This window comes from Polyodon spathula, chromosome 20 (genome assembly GCF_017654505.1).
Source record: "Polyodon spathula isolate WHYD16114869_AA chromosome 20, ASM1765450v1, whole genome shotgun sequence".
Taxonomy (NCBI): Eukaryota; Metazoa; Chordata; class Actinopteri; order Acipenseriformes; family Polyodontidae; genus Polyodon; species Polyodon spathula.
The window spans coordinates 18,701,394-18,726,546 of NC_054553.1; the positions used below are offsets into that span (position 1 = coordinate 18,701,394).

Genomic DNA, 25,153 nt, shown 5'->3' on the forward strand with positions numbered 1-25,153 from the left:
CAGAGAAATCAAAACTCCTGCCCGTCCTGGTACAGGATGAGCATGCATACTCTGGCTCCAGGGACCCTAGCACTGTGAACTGCGTACTAGCCAGGGTCTTGCATCGGCTGGCTGCAAAATGCAGACCAGTCCTCGGTTTCTGTGGCAAACCCTACAAGGATTAGTGACATGCATTTGACGCATTATTACACTAGACATACGCGATTTGCAGGCCAAGGCAAGTGAGGCGAGTTCTGGAACCATGGTAACCCACCGTCTAGCAGTTCCTGTGAAGGGCGTTGTCATGCTAATCATTGCACTGCAGAAATGCTGCTTGATTCAGTAAATGCCGACAAGAAGAACCTCGTATATGCCATCTATATCCCCCCAAGTTAAAATACGATGCTCTCAGTTGATCATTTTTTGTGTGGCATGGAGAGAGCATATTTACATGTTTAAGGCTTCTATTCTACAAAATGCTATTGTATGTATCTTAATTTATCTGAAGCACTTTCAGATAGCTACTTTGGCCATGAAAAGCGATATTCAAAATAAATATTTAGCAATATGTAAATTAATGTTTGTAGTTGCTTTCCATACACACACACACACACATACATATATATATATATTTTTGAGTTTTTTTTTTTTTTTTTTTTTTTTTTTTTTATATATATATATAAAAAAAGTTAGTTTTTTGCGGTAGTGATAAACTTTTTTTTGTGGGACCACATACACACTCCCTGCACAACACATTAACAATTTTACTGCTTTGAACCGAACTCAGCGTGCCCGTCTTTGATGTGTGTATAACTATACGTTTTTGTGTTTTTTACTGGTGCATGTTAGGATTTTCAGTGTATATAGCATTCGGGAATATGGTAACTGTAATAAATGTAATTAGATATGGGAATCAAATCATACACAGCCCTGCTGGAAATGACAGAAGCTGATGATCTAGTGTCCAGCAAGTACTGGGCATTGAAACATACTGATGAATGCCACTGCTGACTATCCAGCAGGCACTGTCTGGATAAAACCCATCACATGTTTAGCAATTAGATGAATGTAGAATATACATGTGTGTTTTATGATTGTTTTATGAAGCTGGTTCTAATTGATATTACTTGAATATTGTTGTATTATATACACACGCACACTGATACACGCTGACACTGACGCACACTGACACACACACCCACACACACAGCTACACTGACATACACACACGCACACTGATACACGCTGACACTGACACACACACCCACACACACAGCTACACTGACATACACATACACACACTGACGCACAAGAAGTCTGTGTTAATATATCTTCACCTGGTTTCAGAAGCTAATCTTCAGTTCAAGATGCATGCCACAGACATATTTATGTATCACTGGCTAGATTGGCCGCAGTCTTTTATATTAATAAATGTCAGCCACATCTAGTGCACAGTGGTCTATTGCTAGAATTACAGCAGGACACTTATATCTAACTTAGCTGTTCACTAGATGGTGCTGGCTCTTACTCCTGTAAGCAATGCTAATATCGCCAAATCAGCACAAGGATCTGGTCACTTGTCAGAAGCACCAGCACTGTGTAGTGACTCCAGTCCTGTCTATTTCTGCAGACACAAATTCTTTCCAGATGTAGATGAGGTGCGTGCTCGAGAACGTGCCGAGTACAACGAGAAGCTTCTGGATGTTGTGGAGCGGCGGCAGAGGCAGATGGATCAGCTGGCACAGAAGAAGCCTCCTTCAGGGTGACCAGGCAGTGCAGCTGGCAGACGAGGCCCCAGTTTACTTTCCTTGGAAGTTGCCTTCTGTTTAAGACCGTGGCAGCATTGTGTTTTTTTTTTTTTTTTAATATATTTTTTGTTTATATATAAAAGGACACTGTGTGTGTGTGTGCTAATAAAATTGACTAATTCCAAGTACAAGCTTAGCACTTGACAAGCTTAGCATTTAATGAGACTAAAAAGAGAAAGGAAATGGGTATTGTTCCAAAACAGAAGTTGTATTCTTTAAAGAAATGTCTGTTCAGTTAAGGTGAGGAACACTACAAACTGGAATCATGAAGAAGCCTGGCTCATAACAGTAGGGTTTTAATCTTGGCATTTTGTTCGAGTCTGAGCATGTAATGGAGTGGACATGCAGGGCAAACCCATGTCGGTAAATGCTTGTAATTAGTATTGATTTGGGACACTAAACTAGGACTGCCGTGGACTGCTAGGTTAGGATCTCCACATTATTACTCAAAATAGCTTTGTTGTGCATGTTGGAATGTGCTGAATAAGCAAACGGCACTAGTTTTATTACACATTCTGGGGAAGTTTAAAGATTGTCAGCCTATGGCGTTTAGAAAAAAAAAAAGTTTTCATTGTATATTTACACCAGCAGGTGGCACCTTTGTTTTTTTTCCCAGCCTGTTGTGGGATCACGCTGTCGGAACAGCAACAGCAAGCCTGCTCTGCAATTCCAATAAAGGAAGAGTGCTGGGACAGATATTTGGATATTCATTACAAACATGTTTTGAAATCGATTTAGTGGTACATGTGCTGTCCTTATTGGTTCATATAACAGCATTTATAAATGAATGTATTGGAAAGTGTCATGAAAAGAAACCAAATGCATAAATGAAGTCTGAAATAAACCACACATTCTACAGTACAGCAGAATTTCTGCCCTTTCTTTGATGGGCCATTTTATGGGGCACCAGGTTCATTTTACTGAAATATGGTACGATTCTATAATTTTGAGTTTCAGCTAATGCATCAGCTGTATAATTTAGTGCCACACTATATACAGTATGATTCTCATAAAAAAAATAACACTCGTCAAATACCGAGGCGGCTTGAATACAGTGGGTGAAATTGAATGTTGATTCCTCTGTTGATTCCTGTGTGCCTTTCCTCCGTGTGCTGCCACTACAGTCCAGCACTATGACTAAGAGGCTACTGATATAAAAGAAACACCTGAGAGGCTGGACAAAATAAAAGAAACACTTGCCACAACAGTGTCTACATTTTAATTTAATTAAACAGGTCATGTGGAAACTATTAAAATACTTTCTATAGTATATATATTAAAAATACTAAAACATGAATATATTTAAAAACAATTGTTTCTTTAAATCACAAAACTGTCTAAATAAACAAAGCAACTTTGACATTCATGTATAGGAGATCTGTAGTAAAATCACGATGTGAAGCAGAGTTTTCAATAAAACCTAATCACAAGATGATCAGTTAAAACTGAGTTTTATACTTGTCAAATAAATATTTTTTATTATTAGTTGGTAATTTAGCAGATGATTTTATCCAAACTGACTTCCAGAGACCAGGGGGCGACCTGTGCATCACAACTGCTATGCAGAGTCACTTATGAAGCTCAGGGTCACACACAGTGAGTCAGTGGCTGAGCCAGGGAATTCACTGGCTTATTTTTTGGGGTTATCCAAAGGTGATGCAATCTAGAGTGATACTTGAGTACTGTAAAATGTTCTTATAATATCCAGGGGCTGTCACTCCAACCGTGCTGAGAAGTAGTTATTTTAAAAAGCCAATGAAACACATACAGTACATCAAACTGAATAATAACACAGTGCTGCTGAACAGGACTTGCATGCTATAACCCTATTGACTCAAAAATACAGACTCGTATTCTAACAGGAATGTGAAGCCTCTGACACCATCCCAGCCAATCGGACAGCAGAACAATCCATACAGACATACAGTACTGAAGACAGTAAATCCCTTCACGTGCTTGGGACAGCAGAACAATCCATACAGACAGACAGTACTGAAGACAGTAAATCGATTCACGTGCTTGGGACAGTTGGTTGTTGTTGTGGGTGATAGTCGAACGGGAACACCCTCCGATTTGGGCGCTATTGTCTGGAGAGTAACTTTCCCAGGAGTGCTACAAGCTTTAAAATCATGTGCAATTTAACACTCCACAAGCAAAACGATCTCTGACCTCATTTATTGGCATCAGAAGCTACAGTTTGTAAACAGATTTATAAAAGCCTGAAGCAATAAGAGCTCCACAGTGTGGTTAACCACTGAGGGTTGAGTTTTTGATTGACAGCAGAGATTTGTATTGAAACACGTGTACATGTGGAAGTCAATAGGAAAGCTTTGGCCCCAGTGTCAGAGATATTACCTGTAGAATTCTCCAGAGTGAATAATAGAGATTTTTTATGTTCAAACTGCAGTCATGAGACTAAAGTGATGCATCAGGGTAAAGGGATCCCAGATACACACCTCCATGGAACAACTACATTTCATCAACATATTGCTTACATTGTTATTCATCCCTCAACCTCCCAACCCAGGCTTTGTAACTGCTGCCTGTCAAATGCATTAGAGCCCAAGCTGGCTTGCAACATGGAGCCCCTGCGATCTATACTCTGTATTTACCTCCATTGCAGAGCAGTTTGAGTCACTCCAGGTTGTACTAAGAACATGAAGTCCCACGAGGCAAAGGCAAAGCCTCTGGTTTAGGTAATGAAGCCCACAGTGAAAATGGAACAGCTGAGACAGCTCTACAGGGTTACAACCTGTCGAATTCTGCACCCAATCTTGGATTTTAGAAATCCTTTTCTTTGGTATTACTGAAATGACAAGATGTCAGGAATTTCAGCAATTGTTTTGAACTGATCATAATGCAATGTACAAACGAGGGGAGACCATTCAGCCCATCAATGCTCGTCTGAACCCTAGTACAGTGAAACCTGTCTAATCCTGTCCCTCTGCACACCAGCATTCTGTAGAATTCACACCAAATCCCTATTGAAATGAATGGGTCTTGTCTGTCTAAAACCAATGTTAATCTGACATGTGATTTCTTTTTTCAAAGTTTAAAACTAGCATTTAAAAAATCCAAACAAAAGCAAGATGTTGTGTATGTACTCACGTGTCCCGCTAGCTCCATTCTGAATTATGCAGTTACTGAACCACAAATATAATGTCTACACTTCATCACAACAGCTAGCTCTGGATAGAAAAATTGCACTTATCAAAAGGGCTGACTGTTTACCAAAACCAACACAAAAAGTTCCACCATTGCAAGGGAAACCATTTCAGACATTCTGAAAATTATGCCAAATGAAAAGAAACAGAGACCCTGAGTGCCAGCTGGATCACGCATGCAGGTATGAACACACCTGTTTAAACAGGCTCTTAACAGGTACACAATTTATTGAGGCATTGTTGTGTTTAAAGTTTACAATAACTCTGTCATCCAGAACTGTCCAGGCACAATATGCTTCTTTCAACTTCTTTCAATCTTTCTTCAAGGCTCATTCCTGTAAGCCTTGCTGGGATTAGTCTGGTTGCGCTTTGTTCGACTCTCTCCAGGGTCACAATGTCCCTTTGGTGCTGAGGTGGCCAGAACTGGCCAGAGTACTCCAGTTGTGTCTCACCAGTGCATTATACAGTCTCTTCGTAGCAACTCTGGATTTGTACTTCTCATCACAGCATGAATACGTGAGTTTACTATTAGAAGCTGTTCCTGCAGCTGTATTTACAGTTTTCTGGTTGCTCTTGAGTTTCGGTAATACATCTAAATGAGTGAGTTACTGAACCTGGCTCTGCAATGGGAGTTGTACTTATAAGAACAATTAAGGCATGGTATGGAAGCTACCATGGGAGGGAGGAATATAATATTTAAAAAAGTTCTAGGCACTGAAGAAAGCTAAAAGAAGCTGTGACACGGATACAGAAAATCTGGAAGAATCCCACCAGTGATGTAATTCACATAAGTGCGCAACAAGCAAAAGATTCTCACAGATGCAGGAGATTTCTCAGGAATGCTCAATCATAAATTCTCATAGAAAATGTTTAAGGAACTATACTAAGTAGACAAGCCCTGCTCAGCAGTCGATGAAACAGGGTCTCTGTACTCGGTGCTGGTATTGCACATTCCCTGCAATGAGACACTGTGAAGCAATCCCTGGATGGAGCATGGGCTGGACTGTGAAACTCTAAACTGTACTGTGAAAGACGTCAGTGATCCTGATGATCTACAGTACAATGAAAATGATCCTGTCAAATTAGGCACGACTAAAACTCTGTGGACTGAGCGGCAGGGAGGGGTGAGCCCCTGAGAATGGGGTGTGGGAGTTGCAGCCTATCAGACGGTGGTGATGTACTCTGAGATGCTCCTCTGCCCTGCTCTGCTCCCCGGTGTGATCCCAGTGTACTGGCAGTCCAGGGAGAGGGGGGCAGCGTGTTTTGGGGGATCCCTGGTCTTTCCTTCGTCCCGTTCCAGCAGGTTGAAGGCTACACCCATGAAGAGCGCAGAGGAAACCACGGCGCAGCAGCACGCATAGAAAACATACTTGTATTCCTGAGTGGTGTCCACAAGGAGGCCTGAAACAGAGAAACAGGAGACAGCATGAGTGAGGGACTGTTTCAAGAACATATACTCACTACTCTACTGCATATGAATTTTTAACTTTTTAATATTTAAAAAAGAAAAAAACAAAATCAACACTACAGAAAACAAAAAAAGACAGAAAGAAAAGAAAAATGAGTGAGGTCTATTTTAATGATCTAGCAAATGGTGGAAAATCAAACAGTAAGTAGGGGAAGGAGTTCTGCCTGTCCTGTCCCAGTCCTGCTTAACAGAGCTGTTGTAACTGCTTGAGTAACTAAACTCATCAGAACTGTGCAGCAACCATCTCAGTTAATACTGCTTTAAACTGACAGCCTGTTGTGAATCTCAAGTCTGAACGTCTTGGGAATGACAGGAAAAGATAGTGGTTACAGGCATTTCCTTAATGCTTCTCAGAAAGGTATCTGCGCTCACCAGGGCGGATGCTCCAGTACAATCCCTTTCACCTGCTTAGACGTGGTTTCCATGAGAACAGAATAAGCCTGTGATGAGTCAAAGGGGTTTTCGGTCTGTGATTCAGCCTCCCGACAGTAGATGGCATCAAACCAACTCGGGACTTCCCTTACCAAGATCTCGTGACCATGGCAAAAGTCATCTTTTGAGGGGCGGCACCTTGGTGAGGGGCGGAAGTACGAGTATGTAAATTCCAGCCACTGGAGTCAAGTGAAGGATAAGGACACGTGTCGGTTGGGGATTGGTGTTCCACTGACTACAGAGGCGGGACATTACATACTAAAGGGAACGTACTACTGTGTTCGGGGTTGGTCCGAAAGTAAAGTAGGAGGAGTAACGGGTGGAGGGAGAGTCTGGTTTTGTGCAGCGGGATTTTTGAAACACTAACATTTCTTTTGTCTTTTTTTTGTTTATGTATGGTCACCACGAAGACAAATTAAAGACGAGTCATCACAGTTTGTTTTGGATTCCACCCCTGCACTCCTTCCCTCACACCATTTTGTTTTTCGTTTGTTATTTAATCCTTTTGTTGTGTATAGAAAATAAAAATAAATTATTTTATTTCTGTACACATAAATTACTGTCTGGACATTCCATTTAATACACTCTCGCCTCACACGTGGTGTCAGAAGTGAAAATGGATCCAGCTACAGTTTTGACAATGTTTAGGGAGCAGGAGGAGAAGCGAGAGGAGAGAGAGACACGGCACCTGGAACAGCTCGCCCAGTTCTTGGGACAGCTGGTAGAAAAACTATCAATATCAACATCAGAGAGAGCGGTTGCCCGGATGTTTGCAGCTCAGCCTAATCTTCAGAAGATGACCTCGGAAGATGATCCCGAGGCTTTCTTGATTACTTTTGAGAGAGTGGCAGAGGCTGCAGAGTGGCCTAGGGAACACTGGGCCATGAAATTGGCACCCTGCCTGACAGGGGAAGCTCAGGCAGCATATCGAGCCCTGACGGCCACGAATGCAGGGGACTATGTCAAAGTTAAAGAAGCCATTCTCTCACGCCTCGGGATCACGGAGGAAACATACCGGCGCCGTTTTCGGGAATACCAGCTGTCCAAGGGGATGCGGCCCCGGGTTGCGGGACAATATCTTTTAGATCAGTGCACCCGGTGGCTGCGGCCAGAAGAACATACACCCCAAGAACTGGTGCAGAAAATAGTTATAGAACAGTTTGCGTCTATACTACCGCCAGGGAATCGAGAGTGGATTAAGAGGAATAGACCTACCACTCTCGAGGATGCCCTCCTCCTGGCGGAGGCCTACGAAGACGCAAACGAAGGTGCCGGGTCAGACCCCACTCCTGCCCCTAAACTAACTCGGACCAACCAACCAATGAAGCCCAGAGGGGGTAACCGGACCTTCAGACCATGGAGGTCGAGGTTAGCCCCATCCTGGGCGAGAGAGAATCCCCCTAACCTGCCGGTCGCGGACTCGCAGGACAGATTAACTCCGTTGATGCCTCCTAACCAAGTGTGCTACCAATGTAATGAGCCTGGACACATTGCCAGGAATTGTCCAGTAATAAAGGTGGACCTGGCGACAAGATCCTGGTCAGCAGTAACAGGTAGGAACACTGGGGAATGTCGGGAGGGCCCTTATCAGTTAAGAGTACAGGTCGGGGGAAAGAGTACTTACGCATTTGCGGACTCTGGGTGTGCACAAACATTGATTCGGCAAGCTCTCTTGGATGGGGTAGCCTGGGAGCCACAGGGTAAAGTGGCTATCTCCTGTATTCATGGAGAAACTCGGGTTTATCCCACCACTAAAGTTAGACTTATTGTAGGTGATTATTCAGCTTGCGTTAAAGTGGCTGTAGCGCAATGTTTACCATACCCTGTTCTCCTGGGAAGAGACTGGCCGTTTTTTGATCGTATTTTAGGTCGGGAAATGGTCTTAGTTTCTACCAGGGGACAATTAAAGCAACAGGAGAAAACAATTGGCGAGATTTTTCCGTTGCAATCCGACCTGTTTAACCCTAAAATCCGCCCAAGAAAAACAAAAAGAGAGCGTCGGGTGGAAAAATATGAGGGAACTCTGAGACGACAAGGGGAGGGGTCTGACACAAAAGTAAACCAATCGCTGAAACGGCAAGGAAAGGGAGTAGGTATTCAGTGTAACCGGGGCTGCGAGGTTACTGAGGTGGAAGGTCATGTAATAAAAGACACTCCTCTCTGTGTACCTAACCATTGGGACCGAGATATTGACTTGGGATATGAACAACAAAATGATCCCACGTTACAGTATGCTTGGAAACGGGTTAGATATATCGAGGGGAAGGATATGCAGGAAGGACAACCGGTGGTATTTCCGCATTTTTCTGTATCTGGGCACTTATTATATAGAATAACCCGGGCTCCCGGGACGGGACAGCTCGTAAAACAGTTATTGGTTCCTAGGCCTTTTCAGTCAGAAATCATGAGATTGGCGCATGACATTCCATTTTCAGGTCATTTGGGAACTGAAAAGACTCAGGAACGAATTCTGGCCCGGTTTTTTTGGCCTGGGGTTTATGGTCTTGTGCGGAAGTATGTATCGGAGTGTCCTGAATGTCAATTAGCTGCCCCTAAGTCAGTTCGCCCCGCACCTCTGGTTCCACTTCCAATTATTGGGGTACCGTTTGAAAGGATTGGTGTAGATTTAGTAGGCCCTCTGGAGGGAACAGAGTCAGGATATCGGTATATTTTAGTAGTAGTGGACTACGCAACGAGATATCCAGAAGCTGTTCCCTTACGCTCTATGAATGCAATAGCTGTAGCGAATGAATTGGTAAAAATATTCTCTAGGGTGGGAATCCCGAAAGAAATTCTCACTGATCAGGGCACTAATTTTATGTCAGACTGTATTCAGCAACTATATAAATTATTGAAAATTCGTTCAATTAGAACCTCAGTTTTTCATCCACAAACGGATGGGCTTGTTGAACGATTTAATCAGACTTTGAAAAATATGTTGCGCCGCTTTGTAGATCAAGAAAAACGCAATTGGGCTAAACTGCTTCCCTACTTGCTCTTTGCAGTTCGCGAGGTACCACAATCCTCAACGGGGTTTTCCCCGTTTGAGCTCTTGTACGGTCGGCAGCCGCGGGGTATCTTGGATCTCATAAGAGAAGGCTGGGAAGAACAGTCAAAGGAGTCTAAAAATGTAGTAAAATACGTGTTGCAGTTACGCGATCGCTTAGAATTAGTCGGTCGATTGGCACATGACAATCTCAAAGCGGCACAGCAGAAGCAGCAACAAAGCTACAATAAAAATGCAAGAATTCGGAACTTTCGACCTGGAGATAAAGTGTTGTTATTGTTGCCCTCATCGGAATCTAAGTTGTTTGCTAAATGGCAGGGTCCCTTTCAGGTTATTCGAGCAATTGGTAAAGTCAATTATGAGATCCGACAGCCTGGGCGTCGGAAAGAAAGTCAAATTTATCATGTTAATCTCCTGAAACCGTGGAAAGAACGGGAAGTCCATTTTATATCTCCTGTACAGGAGGGAGAGGATTTTGGACCCTCAATTGAGTCAGAGTCAGCAATTGAGGTCCCGATGGGGGAACAATTAACTCCTGATCAGCGTGAAGAGGTAAGCAATCTAATTAAAATGTTCAGTGATGTGTTTTCTAACGTGCCTGGAAGAACGCATTTGATCGAACATGCTATTATCACTCCGCCAGGTCTAAGAGTTAGACAGAGACCGTATCGCATTCCAGAGAGTCGGAGAGATTCTGTTCGAAGGGAGGTGGAGTGTATGTTGAAACTTGGGGTAATTGAACCTTCCCGAAGTGAGTGGTGTAGCCCAATAGTACCAATAGACAAGCCAGATGGGTCACTACGATTATGTATCGATTTTAGGAGGGTGAATGCTATCTCCAAGTTTGATGCATATCCCATGCCTCGAGTAGATGAACTCTTAGACAAACTGGGGCAAGCTCGGTTTATTTCAACTCTGGATCTGACGAAAGGATATTGGCAAATTCCATTAACGAAAGCCTCTCGTGAGAAAACGGCATTTTCAACCCCAGAGGGTCTTTTTCAATTTTGTACTATGCCGTTCGGACTTCATGGAGCGCCTGCTACTTTTCAGAGACTAATGGACAGGGTTTTACAACCTCATCGAGAGTATGCAGCTGCGTATATCGATGATGTAGTCATTTATAGTTCTTCCTGGAGAGAACATTTGACTAGATTAGAAGCCGTCTTACAGTCTCTGAGGAGGGCGGGGCTCACAGCGAACATGGCAAAGTGCGCTATTGGAAAAGAAGAAACTAAATATTTAGGTTTCATAATGGGTAAGGGTAGAGTGAAACCGTTGGTTTCAAAAGTCCAGGCTTTGTTGGATTCACCGGTACCTACCACGAAAACCCAGGTGAGATCACTGTTAGGGTTGGCTGGTTATTACCGCCGCTTTATTCCACACTTTTCCACTATAGCCGCCCCTCTCACTGATCTCACTAAAAAGAACGCTCCAAATAAAATTAAGTGGAGTGCAGAGTGTCAGACAGCCTTTGAATCTATTAAAACTAATTTGAGTCAGGCCCCAGCATTAATAAGCCCGGATTTCAGCCGAGAGTTCGTCCTGCAGACAGATGCATCGCAGACTGGTCTGGGGGCGGTTCTGTCCCAGGAGAGAGATGGTATAGAACACCCGATACTATACATCAGTCGGAAGTTACTGCCCAGAGAACAGAGGTATTCGGTAGTGGAGAAAGAATGCCTGGCAGTGAAATGGGCAGTGGAATCTTTAAAATACTATCTTCTGGGACGACCCTTTGTACTCATCACAGATCACGCTTCTTTAAAGTGGTTAGACACGATGAAGGATTCAAACGCTAGGATTACGCGGTGGTACCTGGCGCTCCAACCCTTCGCCTTTCAAATAAGGTATCGTGCGGGTAAGTTACATCAAAATGCTGATTTTTTTTCCCGGGAGGGAGGTAAAAGGGAAGGGTTAGAGGTTTCCGAGTGTTCCTTCGGCTCCACTCTGAGGGGTGGGATATGTGATGAGTCAAAGGGGTTTCGGTCTGTGATTCAGCCTCCCGACAGTAGATGGCATCAAACCAACTCGGGACTTCCCTTACCAAGATCTCGTGACCATGGCAAAAGTCATCTTTTGAGGGGCGGCACCTTGGTGAGGGGCGGAAGTACGAGTATGTAACTTCCAGCCACTGGAGTCAAGTGAAGGATAAGGACACGTGTCGGTTGGGGATTGGTGTTCCACTGACTACAGAGGCGGGACATTACATACTAAAGGGAACGTACTACTGTGTTCGGGGTTGGTCCGAAAGTAAAGTAGGAGGAGTAACGGGTGGAGGGAGAGTCTGGTTTTGTGCAGCGGGATTTTTTGAAACACTAACATTTCTTTTGTCTTTTTTTTGTTTATGTATGGTCACCACGAAGACAAATTAAAGACGAGTCATCACAGTTTGTTTTGGATTCCACCCCTGCACTCCTTCCCTCACACCATTTTGTTTTTCGTTTGTTATTTAATCCTTTTGTTGTGTATAGAAAATAAAAATAAATTATTTTATTTCTGTACACATAAATTACTAACAATTATTTAAATAATATAACAAAATTTATAAATAAACTAAATATTAAAAATTTATAAATATAAATATAAATAATATAATAAAAATTAAATTAATAATTAATATATACAATTTAAAAAAATTATTATATAAGAAAATAATAAATAATTAAAATAATAAATAAAAATATAAAATTTATATAAATAACTAAAAAAAATATTGATTCCATTTAATACACTCTCGCCTCACAAGCCTGCAAGACAGGAAGTTCTGGAGGGGAATAGAGCTGGGACGCACAATACAGAAAGGGAGATCATGCTCTGTATGATTTCAGTGGATCTCGTAAGTGTGACTTTGTCGTTACCTTTCCCAGTTTGAGGAAATGTGTATTTTAAACAAACCTGTTTGATCTTTTATCATATCACGTTTCTGTTTATTGATGTTAATAGCCTGCACTTTGTACTGCCTTTACCTCCTGCATGTGCCTGTAATGAGTTATGTTCTCAGTTTTGGTTTGTTTCTCCTTGAAACGCTTACATTGTCAAAAATCCTGTTTCAATTTAAAAAACAAGATTTTTGTAATTATAAGAGACACCCTACCCTGCGTGAAAATGTATTATAAATAACAAAAACAAAGATTGTACTTGTTAACTATTAAACATTCCTGATTTATTATAAAACATGTAATACATTGGCATCTCAGCCCATTGAATTGAATAGAAAGGCAAGGGCTGGACGTGATCCGCAAAGCTTACTGGTCAAAGATGAATGTCTTACCATTTAACTAAAGAGCAAGCTCTGCAGTGGAAAGGGGGATATGCTGTCTGCTGTTGATGCCTGTATTATTAACCCTTTCAGTAGTTAGTTCTAAAATGCCCTGTGGGCCCTACTGGAGATTTTTTTTTCCTGTCTTCTGCATGTGCTTGATTATTACGAGTACAGAGTACAAACAAGCTATTTTTGTTTGTATGAATGTAATGAATACTGACGAAATACAGACAAATCATTTTTACCATAAATAAATAAAAACATATATATATATATATATATATATATATATATATATATATATATATATATATATATATATATATATATATATATGTTTTTCCTGTGCTAAAAAATAACATTTAGGCAATAAACAATGGGGTGGAACAACCACAAGAACATGTCCTAATAAAAAAAAAAGGACGAGCGAGAGAGAGAGAGACGAATAAATCACATCCGGGTAAACAGGTTGTGGGGGCGGAGGGAGTGAGAGTGTCTAATGCTTCAGCGTATGAGATACTCCATGAAGCATGGAGTATGAGATACTCCATGAAGCATGGAAAGTATGAGATACTCCATGAAGCATGGAGTAATGCACAGAGCTTGGCACCGCCTCTTCACTGTCACTTGATGTTGATAGTAAATATTCTTCGTTTATGTCTTCACTGACACACTCGGTGACATACGATTCAGTGGAAGAACTGTGTGTATTTGAATTTAAAATCGGAAGCTGAATTCACTATTATTAAAAGAACAAGAAAAGGTGTTAAAGAAACCTAGTGTTACAATATTATGCGATCAGGGATTTTTTAGGCTCAGTATCTCAAGTTTAAAGTTGCAGAACGTCCCGGTACGTTCGTCCTACTCAAAGGGTTAACTCATCAGCGCGGGTAGCCTTCGGCTTAGTCTTGTAGCATTCCAGTCTTTCTGCAATAATCCCTTGCGACAGCATTGGTACTCCCACCCATACAGTTATGGTTATATTTCGTACTTGATAGGGAATATTAAGTTATTATCTCTAAAACAGAAATGTAACCATTAACCTTCAAGGTTGCTGCATCCATGACTGCAGCAGTGATGCTGGTATCTGTGCACGGTCTTATGCCCTCGGGGGCAAGCAGGAGTGTGTCAAAGGCACTGGCTTGCAGCTTTGACATATCTATTCGAGTTTGGGGTCTTTAGGAGGCAATAGTTACATTTCTATTTTAGGGAACCAGGGTTATGATAATAACCTCGCTGCTTCACTTCCAGTGATTGCACTATCGAATTTTGAGGATTAAATCCTGCTGTTTATAACGGATCTCCTGCCCGCACCAATATGGTAAAATGGAAACATTTCATACTTGATAGAGAACCAAACGTTACAGCTATCAGTGTTGTCGTCCCTGTCCTTACTGTTATTGACAGCATGGACTCTGCGGCTAAGGAGCCAGGCGCTTCAGAGTAATGTCAAGGAGTCTTCAACTGCAGGTCTATAATTAGTCTGGTCACTGACTGTGCCTTTCTGAGTACCAGCAGGAGAGGAGAACATTAGCGATGGAAACGCAGCGTACTGTATTGTGTGTAATGAAGTATTCAGACTAAGAAGAAATTCTGCACGCTCGGCTGCCGTGCTCTAATCCTTATTTCAATGAGAGTCCCTCCCTGCTTAACAAACTTGTTAAGAAGAAAGGCTTCCACTGTTCAAACATAATGATCTGCACTAAAACACAAATGCACTTCTTAAGACTGGAGAAACTGGTTATTAATTGATTGATTTCACCTTTTGAGAAGAGTTCATGAGAACACTACTTTCACATAACTAAGTATGAAACAAATGTACTGGTACCAACAAAAATGTAGTACTAGAAGCGCAAAACAATTACATCCCAAAAGTAGACAAATCAAAATCTAAAACAAAAATGGCCAAAATGGTTTAATAGATCAATTAAAAAAAAAATATTCAGAGTAAAAAGGCACTTTATAGAGCGTTTAAAAGGGACCAAGAACAAAGTACACAGAAAGAATACACAGAACTGCAAAGGCAAGTCAAAAAGGAAGTTAGAAAAGCCAAGAGAGAGACAGAAAAGAACATTGCTAAGGGGGTTAAAACCAATTCCAAAAAGTTTTTAAATTTTTTTTTAAGTTTCCAATACTATAACAGCAAAAGAACATTCAAGGAGGAAGTAAAATGTCTTCAAATAAATAAATCCCCTGGACCGGATGAGATCTTCCAATAGTACTCAAAGAAATGAAAGAAGTTATTTACAAACCGCTAACCAAAATCATGCAACAGTCTCTGGAGATGGAGGTTGTACCGGCTGACTGGAGAATTGCAAACGTAATACCGATCCACAGAAAGGGAGACAAAAGCAAACCAAGTAACTACAGACCAATAAACCTGACTTCTATTATATGTAAACTTATGGAAACTATAATAAGATCTAAAATGGAAACTAACCTATATAGTAACAGTAATTGCAAAGCATATGACATGGTTTATTTAGATTTCCAGAAAGCTTTTGACAAAATCCTGCATGAAAGATTACTTCTCAAACTGAATACAGCAGTGATTCAAGGAAATGCATGCACATGGATTAGGGAGTGGTTAACATGAAGAAAAAAGAAAGTACTTCGAGGAGAAACCTCAAAATGGGGCGAGGTAATCAGTGGAGTACCACATGGGATTAGTATTAGGTCCTCTACTCTTCCTGATCTACATTAATGACTTAGACTCTGGTATAGTAAGCAAACATGTTCAATTTGCAGATGATACAAAAATAGGAGGCGTGGCAAACACCTGCAGCAGCAAAGGTCATTCAAAATGATCTAGACATCTGTTCACAACTGGGCAGACACATGTCAACTCATTAATGTCTTTATCTAGACAATGTGGGGAAGCTATAAAAAAGGCCAACAAAATGCTCAGATATAGAGTGAAAAGTGTTGAATTTAAAGTAAGGGAAGTGCAATGCATTAGTAAGACCTCATCTAGAATACTGTGTCAGTGCTGGTCACCTCGCTACAAAAAGGATATTGCTTCTCTAGAAAGAGTGTAAAGAAGAGTGACCAGAATTATTCTAGGTTTAAAAGACATGGCATATGCAGACAGGATTGAATCTAGTCAGACTTGAACAAAGAAGACTACGCAGCTATCTGCTTCAAGCATTTAAAATTCTAAAAGGTATTGATAATGTCGACCCTGGGGACTTTTTCGACCTGAAAAAAGAAACAAGGACCAGGGGTCACAAATGGAGATTCAGAACAGAAAATAGAAGGCACTTTTTTACACAGAGATTGTGAGGTTCTGGAATCAACTCCCCAGTAATGTTGTTGATTTTTTGACACCCTGGGATCCTTCAAGAAGCTGCTTGATGAGATTCTGGGATCAATAAGCTACTAACAACCAAACAAGCAAGATAGAGCTTATGTTCTTATGACTGAACAGCATTTAAACCACCTCCACGTCATCCATATTCAGAAACATCTGATTGTATATATCTTAAATGTTTTACATAAAGTCATTGTTGCCAGTAACACACGGCGTAGGTTTCTGGAACGATCTGAAACGTCAGTCAATGTTAAATTGCATATAAAGGCTTTAACAAGCAGCTGTGTCTGTGACTAAACAGCAGAGTATCTCTTCAAGGTGAACATGCGGTCCTATGTTGGACCAGGTCCGACATTACAATTTTGCCTTTCCAGTCTGATGTCGGACCCTGTCCGACATCATCAAAAAGACATCAAGCACAGGTCTCTAGTCGTTTTTTCTCAGGAAAAAGCTGAGAAAACCTTTCAATGGCCGAGTGAGAACAATTGGAGCCGAATAAAGCTGGAAAAAAAAAAGGGCGTATCTCACAGCCCCATGCGCTAGAGTTAAAACGGACAAAACAAAGGAGATAGCTGTTTCTGCATCCAGCGCTCAAAGAATACCACAGACACTTGCAGAGCTTTTTGAGATGTTATACTAATAAAATAATGGCTTGGATTGCATTATTGAGGAGTTTGGTGATAAAAGGAGCGATCAGGAGAGGATTTACAGTGAACAAGGGGTGGGGCTTGGCTGGAGATGCAGTACTGAGTGTCCTTTTGCAATTCAATGCCTTTTAAACCTGTTTTACTCTGAAAAAAAATATTTTAAACAGTGCATGTAAAATAAACAGCGCCTGTGAAAATAAACTGGACAAGATGTGCCTGACAAGCGCTGAATAAATGGACTGCAAATGGTTACATTTTCTCAAAACATTTCAATTCTGTGTTTTTTTTTATATACAGATACTGGGGAAATACTAATTATGGTTGATGGCTCTTATCTGGGAAAACCCTTTACCTCCTCAATGCTGTTTAGAATTACAGTGCCAATAAAAGTACGTGTAAGTTTGCAGTTTTGTGGAGTGGGTTTGGAGACAAATAATGTCTAATATTATGTTATGGCTTCATTTGTAATCTGGTTATATACTTTACAGTTTTACAGTTTTACATGAGATGTTATGTCTAAAGTGCATTCTCAAAATAATACTTTCATTTATTTCTGAAAATCTTTGCTACCATCACCCCCTCACCTTGGCCACCCCACTTTTAGAAAGGCTCTGGCGCCGTTGACCCTACCGTACATGTGATACTAAACTGCTTAATATGGGCACACACTGGGTGTCATTGGTAGAGGGTATAGAGCAGGCAAGATGCAAAAACAACGAATGAATGAATGACTGCAGCTTATTTTCATTAACAGTATTTCTTAATCACACAACCCCCATCTCCCCCCTCCTCCTCCCTTTCCTCACCGCACAGGGGGGGACCAATGAGCAGGGTGACACTCTCCATGATGGTGAGCAGGCCGAGTGCGCTGGGGAATCGAGGCATCTCCACAATCTCCATGAGCACGTGGAAGAGCAGCGAGCCGACGAAGCTCATGGATAGGGCGTAGACCACCACGAAGGCCAGCAGCACGGTGAAGCTGGCCCCGATGCCACAGATACAGTTGCTGAGGCCGTTCACCAGCACGGCGCCACTGAACAGGTAGATGTGTTTCCCTGAGAGGCAGTGCAGCTCGGAGATGATGCCAGCCAGTGGGCGCATGAAGATGTTGATGAGGCCCAGGATGGCGAGCAGGAGGGCGGCCCTGTCGTGTTCCATGCCATGGCTGGTCGCATAGGGCACCAGGTACACCAGCGGCACCACAAAGCCCAGCATCATCCAGGTCACCCCGATGCTGTAGATCTGGTAGCGCTTATTGCTGCAGAACAGATCGAAGGCCATGTGCTTCTGCAGTGCGGCCCGGAAGGCTGCTAGATTCCCGTTGGCTCTGTAATGTCCGTTACAGGATGGCTCGTTCTCTACTTTGTCCGTCTGGCCCCTGGTCCGGTTTGGCTTCTTGCTCCCCTGGTGCACCGGCCGCATCACAGCTCCACAAACACAGCAGTTCAGCAGCACCGCCCCCAGGATCAGGAAGCTGCCCCGCCAGCCCATGTGGCTCAGCAGGAAATGGGCGAAGAGCGGGAGGGTGGACAGGCCAATGGCGGTGCCCGTGGACGCCAGGGAGTTGGCGAAGGCTCTCCGACGTACAAAGTAGTGCCCCAGGATGGCGATGGCAGGCTGAAAGCTCAGACAGAATCCCAAACCTGAAATAAGAGGGAGAGGAGTTAGCAAAGTTAATGAATATTCATTGTGTACCAAGAATTATCCAACAAAGGCCAATAACCCTTAAAACAGTATACTACTGTAAATGTATACATTCATTTAGCCATTTTCCCATGGTTATACTATGCATTTACCGCAGTTCACCAGGTTTTTAAATTTGCTTTACCATACCATGCTTTCTTACATTCTATATAATCACTGCATCTTGAGTGGATCTTTTTGGTAAATAATGAAAATGTAAAACTGAACTGTGTTAAATGTGGTATTTATAAGATTAGTTCGGTGGATGGAGTATGTAAATACAGAACCCACAGGATTCCCTTTGTAAAGGACCGCTGTGCACTTCATTACCGGGGCCTCTACATTCTCACAGATCTGTGGCTGTGTTGCAATGCTGGTTTCCCCTTTTCCAGAGCTGTAGTTTGGGATTGTAATGCTGAGGTTTAGAATTAGACACCTGCCATAATCAGCTTGCAACAAGGACATGCAGCTTTTATACATTTACACCACAGGGAACTATGCACAGAAAAAAACTCATACTGGATATCAAAATAGTAGCATATGTAAAAAAAAAAAAAAATTAAACATAGTCTTTCTAAATTCCAAGATTGAAATGAAACACCAGTTCTTTCAGTTTGTCTTCCAAAAGAGAATTCCTCCAAGGCACGACAAGATTACACAGCGAGTTGCTGTTCTCTGCATCAGCTGTATTTGCTACTGCACTTATGTATCTGAAAGCTAATGTTTTCAAATTAGGAAGACAGTCAATGCCAATTTCCCCTGGTGGCAGGGCGCTCTGGATTGCATCAGGTGCCACCTTCACAGTGTACAAAGCAAAGAACATCTTTAACTCTCTTTGGTGATATATCTGCAACATGGCACCTTTGTTTTGGCATTTTCTGGCAAAATCAATCAATGTTCCCTTTATCCTCTGTGTGATCCAATATAATATTTGTGGGTATAAACTGTACAGGAAAGACAGGCAGGACAGAAGAGGTCCAGCCAGGAGTAAAACCTGACCAACGAAAATAAAGCTGAATCAATATGGGTCAGAATAACGAAAAAAAATTCAAAGGGCATAATAACAGGAGCATGCTATAGACCGCCAGATTCAGACGGTGAGCAAAATAATTTGTTATATAATGACATTAGAAATGCGTGTAGCAAAGGAGAAGCCATACTAATGGGGGATTTTAACATCCCCCATATAAAATGGGAAAACCCGGTGGGTAGCACAATGGACGAAATTGAAATGGTGGAAATTACTGCTTCCTAACACAATTTGTCAAGGCACCGACTAGAGGGGAGGGATGCCTTGATTTAGTCTTTTCAAATAACGAAGACAGAATAACTAAAACAGAGGTGAGAGAACCACTGGCAAACTCAGACCACAACATGGTCTCATTTGAAGTGCTTTTTAAAATCCCAAAAGTAATGACTAAAGCTAAGGTTTACAATTTTAGAAAAGCAAACTATGAAGGTATGAAACAGAGACTAATAGAAGTAGATTGGAGTAAAATAGAGAAAACATCCCCAGAAAAAGGATGGCTGTTCTTCAAAAATGTAGTATTAGAGGCGCAAAATAATTACATCCTTAAAGTGGACAAATCTAAATGTAAAACTAAATTGCCAAAATGGTTTAATAGATCAATTAAAAAAAATATTCAGAGAAAAAAGGCACCAAAAACAAAGCACACAGAAAGAGTACACGGAACTGCAAATGCAAGTCAAAAAGGAATTTAGAAAGACCAAGAGAGAAATACAAATGAACATTGCTAAGGGAGCTAAAACCAATTCCAAAATGTTTTTTCAATATTATAACAGCAATAGAACATTCAAAGAGGAGGTTAAATGTCTAAGAGATGGCAAAATCATAGACAAAGGAAAAAAAAATAGCAAATATATTAAATGATTACTTTTCACAAAGGAGGATACGGACAACATGCCCCACATGTTAACCTGTTCCTATCCAGTTTTAAATAACTTTAGCACAACCGAGTCAGAAGAGTTAAATGGACTAGGAGCTCTTAAAATAAACAAATCCCCTGGGCCAGATGAGATCCTTCCAATAGTACTCAAAGAAATGAAAGAAGTTATTTACAAACCACTAACCAAAATCATGCAACAGTCTCTTGACACAGGGGTTGTACCGACAGACTGGAAAATTGCAAATGTAATGCCGATCCACAAAAAGGGAAACAAAACTGAACCAGGTAACTACAGACCAATAAGCCTGACTTCTATTATATGTAAACTTATGGAAGCCATAATAAGATCCAAAATGGAAACTGACCTATATTGTAACAGTAACTGCAAAGCATATGACATGGTTTATTTAGATTTCCAGAAAGCTTTTGACAAAATCCTGCATAAAAGATTAATTCTCAAACTGAACGCAGTTGGGATTCAAGGAAACACATGCACATGGATTAGGGAGTGGTTAACATGTAGAAAGCAGAAAGTACGCATTACAGGAGAAACCTCAGAATGGAGCAAGGTAACCAGTGGAGTACCACAGGGATCAGTATTAGATCATCTGCTATTCCTAATCTATATTAATGATTTAGATTCTGGTATAGTAAGCAAACTTGTTAAATTTTGTGGGAGGGTAGTGGGTGGAGCTTTTGGGAAGGACCAGAAATGACAGCACACAGGAGCCAGAAATGGGGTTTAGTCCTTAGAGCCCTGTACCATCAATGGTATCAGGGCAGGGTTTTATTTTACAAAAAAACAATAAAAATAGAACAGTCCAGTATTGCAAAAAATAAACAAGAAAACCACCTGGAATACCAGCAATGGTAAACTCAGGTTTGAAATAAAAAGAGTAAACAAAATGTCACGGTTACAAAATAAATAACAACAAAGGAAGCACTGGGTTTCGTTGTGGTACTGCGGTGGGTTTCCTCTCACCGCTTCTTAGCTCCCTTTCACAGATTAATGGCCAGTCCTCGGTTCCTCACTCCGGTAATCCAACAGTGTCCAAGGTTTTCAAGCTTCTGTGAATAACAGCAGTGAATGAAAGCAACACAACAAGCACAGCATGTGTTTTCAGTTCAGCCCAGGGAGAGCAAATGGCAAAACCATACTGCTTAAATACTGCTAATTTTCCTGCTAATGTATAGCACAGGGTGCTCTACCCCATCGATCTCCTGGGACAAGACTGCCCCCAGACCGACATCTGAGGCATCTGTCTGGAGGATGAATTCCCTATCGAAATCTGGTGACACTAGTGCAGGGGCTTGGCAAAGTATCCGCTTTATCATGTCAAATGCTTCCTGACACTCATCTGACCATTTTACAGTGTTTGGGGCGCTCTTCTTAGTTAGGTCAATTAAGGGGCTAACAATGGTGGAAAACTCGGGGATAAAACGGCGATAATAGCCTGCCAGCCCCAAAAGTGACCTCACTTGAGCCTTGATTCGTGGAACCGGAGTGTCCACCAAGGCCTGGACCTTGGAAGCCACTGGTTTTACCCGACCATTACCCATGCTAAATCCAAGATATTGGGTCTCTTGTTTGCCAAACGCGCATTTACCTAGGTTGACTGTTAGCCCCGCCTCCCTCAGAGACTACAGGACAGCTGCCAATCTATCAAGGCGTTCCTTCCAGGTAGAGCTAAAAATAACCACGTCATCAATATACGCTGCCGCATACTGATGATGGGGACATAACACCTTGTCCAACAGTCTCTGGAAGGTAGCCGGGGCCCCATGCAACCTAAAGGGCATGGTCTTGAAATGAAACAAGCCATCCGGGGTAGCAAATGCTGTTTTCTCCTTGGAGCTGGGTGTTAATGGGATCTGCCAATATCCCTTCGTCAGGTCCAGAGTGGACAAGAACCTCGCCTTACCCAGTCTGTCAAGGAGCTCATCCACTCGGGGCATGGGGTACGCATCGAACTTGGAGATAGCGTTCACCTTTCTAAAGTCCACACAGAAACGAGTGGAGCCATCCTTCTTAGGTACCATTACCACAGGACTACACCACTCGCTCTAGGAAGGTTGCACTACTCCCAGCTCGAGCATACTGGCCACTTCCCGGCGCATTACACCCCGCCGACTTTCCGGGATCCGGTAAGGCCTCTGACGCACTCGAACACCTGGCGGAGTAATAATGGCATGTTCAATAATGTCAGTTCTACCGGACAACTCAGAAAAAACATCACTGAATTCCTCAATTAATTGGCCCAGCTCCTGTTTCTGACAGGGAAGTAACTGTTTCCCCATTGAAATCTTAGTTGTTTGACCAAGTGGCCCCACCTCAGGACCCAAATCCTCCTCAGGGATATCATTAGCAATAAACAGGGCCTCTCTGTCTCTCCAAGGTTTTAACAAATTTACATGATAAATTTGAAGTGGTTTTCGATGGTCCGGCTGCCTGATTTCATAATTGACTACCTATAGCTCGAACCACCTCATAAGGCCCTTGCCACTTGGCAAACAACTTAGACTCAGCTGTAGGAAGAAGCAGCAGTACCTTATCCCCAGTTCGAAAAGTCTGAATTCGTGCTTTTTGATTGTACTGCTCCTGCTGCTGATGCTGAGCATTGCGCAGGTTCTCTTGAGCCAAACGACCGACTAATTCCAAGCGATCTCGTAGCAGTAGCACATATGTGACTACATTTTTAGACGTAGAGGTTTGGTCCTACCACCCTTCTCGCACGAGTCCGAGAATGCCTCGGGGTTGTCTCCCATACAGCAGCTCAAACGGGGAGAACCCAGTTGAGCTCTGTGGCACCTCTCTAACTGCGAACATCAGGAAGGGAAGGAGTTTTGCCCAATGTTTTTGTTCCTGGTTCACAAATAGCCTCAACATCTGCTTCAGGGTCTGATTAAACCTTTCCACCAGGCCATCTGTCTGCGGATGGTACACAGAGGTCCTGATGGGATGGATTTTCAAAATTTTGTAAACTTCTTTGAGGGTATCGGACATGAAGTTAGTTCCTTGATCTGTCAGAATCTCTTTGGGCACCCCTACTCTAGCAATAATCTTAACTAATTCTTTAGCAATGGCGACAGCACTAGTGGAGCGCAGTGGCACCGCCTCTGGATATCGAGTAGCATAATCCACCATTACTAAAATGTGCGTATATCCAGAGTCGGCGGGCTGCACTGGGCCCACTATGCCCATTGCTATGCGATCGAAGGGAGTACAAACCAGGGGCAGTGGGACCAGCGGGGCTGGGCGAACCCGTCCCGGCGCTACTCTCTGACAATCGGGACACTCTGCTACATATTTCCTCACATCCATGTGGAGTCCCATCCAATAAAACCGGGCCAGTATTCGTTCCAAGGTCTTTTCCCGCCCCAGGTGGCCAGAAAAGGGAATATCATGTGCCAACCTCATGACCTCCTGGCGGAAAGACCCCAGAACCAATAACTGGGTTACAGGCTGTCCTGTGCCCGGGGCTTGGGATACCCTATACAGCAAATGCCCCATCACGATGAAGTGAGGAAATGTGAGCGGCCCGCAGCCTTCAACTTCCTTCCCCTCGACAGACCGAACCTGCCCCCGGATGTGCACCAGAGTGGGGTCGTTACTTTTCTCCCACTCTGGGTCCACACCCCGGTCCCAGAATTGCGGTATGCCGAGCGGGGCCTCAGTAGCTTCTGCTCTAGGGATCTTAGTAACCCGCTCCTGCTGGTCACACTGGACACCCACACCCATCTGTGTTCATTTGACAGGCAAAGCAGATTCCCCCACCAATCCCCAGCCTTGTCTCATTAATGCCCCCTCAAGTTTCTCAGCCCTCCGCTCTCTTTTAGTTTTACGGGGCCGGAACCTGGAAGTAAATATGTCAGCCTGCAAGGGAAAGATCCGGCCAATTGGATCCCCCATTGCGACCACCCCTTCTACAATGGGTGGCCGAGCCGCATTGACCTTAACTTCTGAATAGTAAGGCCAATCTCAACCCAAAATCACTGGGTATGGCACCTTTTTAGCGACGGCCACGACTACAGGGCACGTCCGACTTTCCACAGTCATTCTAACTTTAGTGGTAGGATACGCCTTAGTTTCTCCATGAATACACGAGATGGTCACAGACCCCTGTGGCCGCCAAGGCGTACCCTCCAAGACAGCAGACCGAATTATAGTGTGACTACACCCTGAGTCCACTAATGCGTGGGTACTCATATTACCAACATCTACATTAATAATGCAAGGCCCCTCCCGACCCCTTCCCCTGTACTCACCACCCTCTGCAGCCGGACATTGCAAGGCCACGTCACACTCCATCGTGATAGGACAGAATCTCGCGATGTGCCCCACGGCTGTTTGTCCCTTGGTCCACTAGGGGGGGGGGGTCCAAGGATTCTCTCTAGCCCAGCTGGGAGCTAACCTCGGTCTCCACTTTGGAGGAGAGGCGCTCAAAGGGACGGGGAAAACTGAAGGCCTCGCTGCAGTCTTCGG

The 25,153-nt window shown here is 42.8% G+C and overlaps 1 protein-coding gene across 8 annotated transcripts in view; it reads right to left on the reverse strand.

Moving 5' to 3' along the window:
- Positions 1-3,947: 3,947 nt before the first annotated feature.
- Positions 3,948-25,153, reverse strand: part of slc16a5a (solute carrier family 16 member 5a) — a 45,638-nt gene continuing 24,432 nt past the window's right edge. For all 8 annotated transcript variants that reach the window (XM_041220013.1, XM_041220014.1, XM_041220011.1 and 5 more), the window contains 2 exons: positions 17,887-18,723; positions 3,948-6,352 (listed from right to left, as the gene is read on the reverse strand). In XM_041220013.1, coding sequence (XP_041075947.1) covers positions 6,114-6,352; positions 17,887-18,723 — 1,076 coding nt within the window. In that variant the 3' untranslated portion in view covers positions 3,948-6,113. The remainder of the gene's footprint in view (positions 6,353-17,886; positions 18,724-25,153) is intronic.